The sequence below is a fragment of the Asparagus officinalis genome, chromosome 4 (assembly GCF_001876935.1).
Source record: "Asparagus officinalis chromosome 4, Aspof.V1, whole genome shotgun sequence".
NCBI classification, from domain to species: Eukaryota; Viridiplantae; Streptophyta; class Magnoliopsida; order Asparagales; family Asparagaceae; genus Asparagus; species Asparagus officinalis.
Window position 1 is genome coordinate 12,224,612 of NC_033797.1, and position 8,418 is coordinate 12,233,029.

Consider the following 8,418-nt stretch of genomic DNA (forward strand, 5'->3'; position numbering starts at 1 on the left):
ATTTCTCTCAGCGTTTTGCTATTCAATCATGTCATCAATGACTTCCAAAGCTTAACAACTATCATTCAGTTCCCTCCTCATAAAGCCCCACGAACCCCGCCTAACAACAAATAATGATCCTCATCCGCCACCCTCCCAAATCATTCCCAAAATGCCCCTCCTCGTCCTCCTCCTAACCCTGACCCTCGCCGCCGGCGACCCCCCCCAAAAAACCTCCTCTACAATAACTGCAGCCCTTACAACGCCACCATCTCCTCCTCCTCCTCATCCCTCAACTCCTCCTTCATCGATCTCCGATCTCAGCTCAACTCCTCCTCCTCCTCCGCCACGGCGTTCTCGGACGCGCACCGGCGCATGTCTACTCCCTCTTCTACCGCGCCGCCTTACCTCTCTGCCTTCTTTTGTCGTCGTCTCACTTTTCCGCTCCTGCCGCCTCACAAGGCGCCCTGTGGTCGTCTTCGACGTCTGCTTCCTCCGCTACAGAACCGCTCCTTTCTTCACCCAAACCTCAATGAGGGGGAAAATGGCGGTTTGTGGGAACTAGAGAGAGAAATTAGGGTTTCCTGGTGATGTTGAGGATTTGTTGGAGGGATTTGAGTTTGGCGACGCCGAGGATTGATGGGTACTTTGCGGCGACAAGGAGAGGAAGAGGATTTATGCGGCGGGCAATGCGCGAGGACGATGAGTGTAGGAGGGTGTGGGGATTGTTTGACGACGGCATATGCGAACGCGAAGCAGTGCTTGCTGGAGACTGAGGGCTTGTTTGGATTTGGAGGGGGTGAAGGAAAGTTAGCGGAATCTAGGAGAAGTTATGGGAATGTAAGGTAACTTGTAAAACTTGTTTTGAGAAATTAGTAAAGTGAATCAATGGGAACTTATTTCACCCCGTTTAGAAAGTGTAATAAAGTGAAGGCAAGGGAAGAGAATGTATATAAATTGATATAAATACTCTTATATGTTATTAAGCTATGTTGTTATTAGAAATTAAATAGGAGGTAAATTTATCCATCTACAATTATTTGGTTCCCCCTCTTTACCCTCACCCCGGTTACACCCCAAATTGGGGGGGGGGGGGTAGAAAAATTAGGGTTTTCTCCCCTCCATTCCCTTGCTTTCACCCCTCAATTCCCAAACAAGGTTAGACATTACCCTACCTTCCGCTCTGTCTCATTTCCCTTAATACAAACAAGCCCTGAGGGATGGGCGGTGGATGCTGGATGTTTTATGAGGTACTCTGAGGTTGATTTTTTTGGGAAGTATCATACTGTGGATCTTAAGAATTATTTGGAATCAGGTGGAGTAATTATGAATATAGCTGTAAGATATAGGATTTTTCTTCTTAAAATTCTCATTTGTTGTTGTAATTTAAAACATTATGGTATTTCTTTCTGCAAAATACAACTTGTAGTATTTATGTGCTACATAATGGAAACTTTGTGGCATTTTTATACACAGAATAGCAGGAGAGGCGAGTGATTCAAGTAAACCCAAGGGAAGGGGATGACAGGGAAATGAACAAAATAAAATTAATTGTGTTTGGAGAGAGGAGGAGGGGAGGAGAAGGCACGGTGCAATTTATGTTTGTTTAGAGTAAAGAAGGATCGTTAAAAAGAGCCTGATAAGATGCCTATGAGTCATACTCCTAGGGTAATCTTTGGGAATGAGGAGGAACACTTTTCCTCTTAAAAATTTTCTAAACAGGATGAATAGGTTCCCCTACATTATCTTCTTTTCTATTCCCCTCTATATAACATGTCCCTGTAATTTCTAAATAAACACAATTTATAAGGGTTAACATCGTAACCTTTCAAACCCTTTGCCTCCGCTCGTTAAAAAATGTATCCAAACTAATCGAGTTCTACCTTCAAAAACGTGTGAACAAGCAGTAGTGAACGGTAGACCGCGACCTCTCTTTCAGTAGCGAACAACAGATTGCAGCATCTCTTTCTCTGTGTTTTGCTACTCATCATTGTCGTCAACGTCTTCCAAAACCTAACATTCATTTCTCTCTTCATAAATAGAAATGTTAGGGACACACCCCCAACCACAATCTCAACCATACCTCCTCTCCCTCTATAGTGCATTGAGTCCTACATCAAATTTTTAAAAAAAATTTGATGTGAGACCCAATGCACTATAGAGGAAGAGGAGGTGTGGTGGAAGGTGTGGTTGGGGTGTGCCCCTAACACCACTCCTTCATAAAACCCCACCCATCACCCTCCACCCTCTAACAACCAACAGTGGTCCTCATCCTGCTCGCCACCATATCCTTCCCAAAATACCCTCCTCCTCCTTCTCATAACCCTAACCGTCGCCGACAATCCTCCTCTACTAATCCTATAGCCTCCTCCCTCAACTCATCCCTCCCCTTCCAAACCTACCTCATCAACTCCTCCGCCGTCATAGCCTTCGGCTGTGCCACCAATACTGTCTACTCCCTCTTCTACTACTACCCCTACCTCTCCTCCCCCGATTGCCTCTCCTGCTTCTCCGTTGCTGTCTCCACTCTTTGCTCCTGTCGCCTCGCTAGAGGTGCACGTACGACTGCTTCCTCCGCTACAAAATCACCCGTCTCTTGACCCAAGCCTCCATCAGAGGAAAAATGGCGGTTTGTGTGGAACTCAAGCGAGAAATTAGGTTTTGGTGGTGATGAGGGTTTGTTGAGGGATTTTAGTTTGAGGACGCTGAGGATTGATGGGTCCTTTGCGGCGGCAAGGAGAGGAAGAGTTTATGTGGTGGTGCAATGTGTGAGGACGGTGAGTGTAGGAGGGTGTAGGGATTGTTTGACGACGTCATATGCAAATGCGAATGAGTGCTTGCCAGAGTCCGAGCAGAGGGCGGTGAATGCTATGTTTTATGAGGTACTCAGAGGTTGATTTTTTTGGGAGGTATTAGACTGTTGATCTTAAAAGAATTACTTGGAATCACGTGAACTAATTATGAATATGACTGTAAGATGTAGGATATTTCTTCTTAAAATTCTCATTTGATGTTGTAGTTTTCATATATACCTCCAAGCTATATATTTTTTCCTCACCTAGTTTGTTTTGTTCCCTAAATTTAAGTACCGTTAAAATTTAAGCAGTTTATGGGCACAATAAGGCTTCGTACCCTAGTTGCCCCCTAAACTATTTACTTTGTCTCTCATACTCTGTGAACTATTTTCAGTCTATACACATCCTTTAAATTATTGAATTCATCTTTTACTTACTGCCACTGAACTATTTTTTCATCCCTACTCCCAAAACTATTTAATTTGTCCCTGCTTACCCCCTTGAACAATCACTTTAATTACCTCATTACCACTTTTCATTTTGGGTATTTTAAATGGATTTAGAGAGGAAAATGATAGTTCGGGGGTAAACTTAGATGCATTGATGAAATTAATAGTTTAGGGGGTAAGATTAGACAAAAAATAGTCCACGGGGTATGAAGAGCCAAATTTGATAGTTTGGGGTGGGGGGGGGGGGTTTCCAGAGCCCAAAGATACTTTTAATTTAGCAACTTATGAAATAATTGAATAGGGTAGTTTGTTTCCTTACACTTGGTGGAGAATTTTCAACTTCAAATTCAAAAAATGGGACCCACAAGATTAAAATCCAGATTTTTTATTAAAATAAAAATTTTGGCTAGGATTTTTTGTATCATGAAGTTGGGCTGACATGTAGGATAGTTGTATCAATCATAGTTCCCTAAACCTATGCTGATTTCACTCTGATTTTTATCTATACTCATTAGAAAAGGAAAAGGAGAGATATTATACCATATTATCCTCAACAAATTGATCGTGTGCAACCAAACAAGAATTTTTTGGTTGGATTTGTCCTTCATCAAGTTCTCTTCAATATGTATGCGAACAAATGAGATTTTGAGGATGAACTTTTCTAGATCCGTAGCATGCATTAAGTTACAATCCCCTAACCAAACAATCCCTTAAGTTTAATAAAATATAATGAAATATTCTGACTAGAGAATCTAACACTTAGATTGGGGGTAAGATTGAATGAAGAAAACAAATAAGAAAGAGATTAGCTATTACAATGATTTTAGAGTTAAAAGCAAAAATGTTTTTAAATTGAGGGATATTTTATAGACAGACAGATTGGATGGATGGATGTACTGGAAATGAAATCTTTTTCTTCACAATTGGAAGCAAGGAGCCTAATAAGAGAGAGGTCCTACATGGAGCGAAATGTTTATTTGACAAGAGAGATTGTTATGATTTCGGTAATTAGGCTACTACGTCCAAATGAGGAATAATATGTATGAGTACTGAGAGAGGCGCGTGGATTTGGATCCTCTCTACTACTTGCTTTTCTCATATTTTTCTTTTTGAATGTAAAATAGGAACGTGTGCAATTTATGGGGGAGATGATAAGTGTTATTTTGGAATGGATTACAATTATCCATCACTGTCCATTAAATAATCAACCGCTCGTATTAAAAGAAGTGGTCGTTCCACTACTTTGAGAGGATCCAAATCCCTGAGGGAGGAGGATGACTTCTTTTTTGTTGCACATAAATCAGTTTTCATTCACTTTCTTAGTAATATAAAACATGTTTTCTTATTCTTTCTTCTTTTAAAAAAAAAAGAGTAGGTATGGAGATGGCGCCAAACATGAGATCTCAGTCAAAAATTAAATAACTAGATACAGAGTATTACAACAACAGAAGCTTGGATTCTCAAATGTCTGTATCATCTTCGGATAAGAAAAAGCTGTTCTATTTCTAGGATCCACATCCCACACTCTGCAATGTCTGCATAACAACATACATTATCAAACAATATGATTCTAAGAATCTTACTCTGAAAATTTGGATTGGATATAGATCGCATTACTGGGTTATCTGCACCCGTCACCACCCCCAATTTCATCTGGACATGAACTATAACTGGGTTTGCTACTTATTCTGGAAAAAGATTATCTAATATTAAAACATAATATTGTTGTCACGAGATTCTTTGAGCTGAACAATTTTTGACATGTATTCTTTCATTAGAGGTTAGTATATTCAGATTTTTTTTCCAGAAATTAAGGAATGTATGAAATTATAATTTTTCCCGTTAATAAATTGAATAAGAAAAAACTATTAATTTCATGTTTCTATCTTTTATTTTTGACAACATTCATCATGTGACTGCCATAAGTCTCTTCAGTCTTCATACTCAGTTTCCTATATGTAAGGGAGGATATGGACTTTCAGAACTTGGATCTAACAATAGACGCTTTAAGTGACTTGAATGTAATTTTGCATCAGGGGGGTCAAGCAACAAGTGGGCAATTATTGGAGGAGTCACTGGAGGAGTTATAGGTCTTTGTCTTCTTTGCCTTGTGTTATTCTTGTGGATCAGGACTAGAAAGCTGAAGAAGGCTCGTACAGGTGATAAATCAAGGGCATAATTTTAATTTACAACTCACAGTATTTATTAAGCATTTCGGTCATTGCTTAATAATACTATGGGTTTGTCACTTGTAAGGATTCTATATCCTATTTTCCTCAGTTACTGTTTATGCGTTAACAGATAACAATAGATTTCTGTATTTTGGAATCACTGAGTAGGTTTGTCCAATCTATAATTGCTTTGCATTAGAACATAGGAAAACAAGTGTAGATTTGGATGAGTATAAAGCTACACCTTAACTGTTTAATTTTCCGGACTTCCAATGATTAGTATAGAGCTATATTTGTCTGTCTAGTTCATTGAGAGAATAGGTCAACAGAATTTCAAGGACCAGGTATTCTTCCCTTTACAAGCTTCCAATGATAACCTTTTAATTTTCTTTTGTACTGGTGATATATTGGGGGCAACAGAATTCCAATGATCTTAACTTCCATTACAATGATCTGAAATCTGCTACAAAAAATTTTAGTGAAGAAACTAAACTTGGCAAAGGAAGCTTTGGAGATGTATATAAAGTAAGGGGACCTATACTTTCATTATAATTGTTGGCGTAGAAACTTAAGAGTTGTTTATTTCAGACGTATATTGTTGGAAAGAATGAGAAGGAAATAGTTGTTTTTAATATATCACTATGTTTATCTATCAGAAAGGAGATATGTCAGTATCTTCCTTATAAAAGTAAATGCTTAGTCTTGTGTTTCTGCTTTGATGAAATTACAGGGTGTTTTAAGTAATGGTAAGCTTGTGGCTGTTAAGAAATTGTCAATAGCTCAGTGCCCAAGGCGGGTTTTGAGAGCGAAGTGAAGCTTATAAGCAATGTTCATCATCGAAACCTGGTTCGCCTTCTTGGATGTTCTAGCAAGGGTCCTGATTTGCTGCTCGTGTACGAGTACATGGCAAATAGCAGCTTAGATAAATTCTTATTTGGTACTGTCTTTCAGCTTGACCAATGAAGCAGCTTATAATTTGATTATCATTGTTATTTCATACAAAATACGGCTAGTTGCGGTGGGGCCCCTTGTACCATTGCCAAATTGAACTTGCTTTTCATGTAGTTCTATTATTGCATATAAATCCCCTGAAATTTTTTTGACCTTTTCAGGGGGCCTATCCGCAACAATAGATTTTTACTCAGATGGTCTACTTGCAACCATAGAACTCTTGCAGAGGGTCTGTCTGCAATGATAGGTTTTCACTTTTTTTGGGGGGGGGGGGGGGGGGTTCTATCTGCAACACTTGAACTTGTACATGGGTCTATCCGCAACAATAGGACTCTTTCAGGGGGTTTATTTGCAACAATATAACTGCAGGGGTAGTTATTTAATTTAGTGATTTATTGGGGGTCTATCCACGATTAACCTATAAAAATATTGACAATATCCTTTTTCTTCACCTGATGTCTGTAGGTTTTGTTTTATTTATTCATCTTGCTTCTTGAGTTAAACCCTGCCTTTTTTCACAGGTGAAAGACTTGGAACTCTCAACTGGAAACAAAGATTTGATATAATTCTTGGCATGGCTAGGGGGCTAGCATATCTGCATCAAGGGTTCCATGTCTGCATTATACATAGAGAGAACCTAGCAATGTGTTACTGGATGATGATTTCCTGCCAAAAATTGCGGATTTCGGGCTTGCAAGGCTTCCACCTGGTGATCAAAGTCACCTCAGTACCAAATTTGCTGGAACGCTGTATGTCTAAATTGGTCCAACAATGTCCATTTGCTGAGTTATTCATATACATTTTTTCAATCACTTCCCCCTTTTGTCTTGTCTCATTATTCTTATATAAACTGTGATATTTGTACAGGGGTTACACTGCACCTGAGTATGCTATTCATGGCCAGTTATCTGAGAAAGTTGATACATACAGCCATGGAGTTGTTGTCCTGGAGATAATTAGCGGAAGAAAGATCAATGCCGCAGGGCTTGAACATGAAGCTCAATACCTCCTTGAATGGGTAATCACAACTGTTCTCTCATAATAAAACATGTCTTCAACATATTATTTAGTTCCAGTATGCTTCCATAGCTGCAATGTGTTGAAATTTTGTTACTATTTTCCTTTCCTCTTTTCCTGTGTTTTCATAGTGAACTACTTAGAATTTCGCCTTTAATTTTCTACCGGTTAATTAAACAGGCATGGAAACTATACGAGAGTGGTGATTCAATCATGCTAGTCGATGAATCCATTTGTTTCGATACACATAACATAGATGAAGTAATGAGAATAATACAAATAGCTCTATTGTGCACTCAGTTGACAGTTTGTTTGAGGCCGACAATGACTGACGTAGTAGTATATCTCCTGAGTGAAAGCAGGCCTCTTCTACATCCCACGAAGCCTACCTTCGCTGGTGTCGATGGCGGTTCTGATAAAAATGCATCGACAGCAACAGTTTCCTTTGTTCAAGTTTCTGCCAAGTGAATACTGTTATGCAGTGTATCTTGCATATTATTAGTACAAATATATGCACACATAATAAGGATAAACATTATAAGGTGGGAAGGAGAATTTGTATATGTGTGTGTGTATAATGTGTATGAAGATACCATGTCTGATTCAGTGTATACATACATTATCTACTGGGATTGTGAAAAGTATATATATTGCTGCATAAGGACTACTTAAAAGTTGGAAATAAAGTGAAGGTGGAAGAAATATGGAGGGATCCTATGTTACCTGGTACTTGTATCGTGAAGCCGTACTCGTACCCGATACTCACCCATGCGCAAGCTTTATGGACACTTTTTAGATATATGCATACATTTACTCGGACATTTAATCAATTATATGAGACATATTTTGATTATAGTACTTGTTGGACGCTTCTTGGACATATATCCTACACTTCATGTCCATTTCTTGAAACTCGTTAGATATGGGTTTGGTTATTTTAAGATCATTTTCAATTTAAAATTTATGATTTAAAAGAGTGGTTTGAGTGTTTAGTTTAAAAATGAGCATTTTCCAATGTATAGCAATTAACATAATAAAAGAAACTTAAAAAAAAAT

The 8,418-nt window shown here is 38.7% G+C and overlaps 1 protein-coding gene across 1 annotated transcript; it reads left to right on the forward strand.

The window, feature by feature from the left end:
* On the forward strand, positions 619-8,151 carry LOC109838194 (cysteine-rich receptor-like protein kinase 2). The gene is given in 10 exon segments (XM_020406655.1): positions 619-824; positions 2,675-2,861; positions 5,700-5,821; positions 5,823-5,919; positions 6,125-6,176; positions 6,179-6,331; positions 6,867-6,977; positions 6,980-7,094; positions 7,213-7,363; positions 7,543-8,151. Coding segments are annotated over 10 exon segments (1,482 nt in total). The 3' UTR covers positions 7,831-8,151.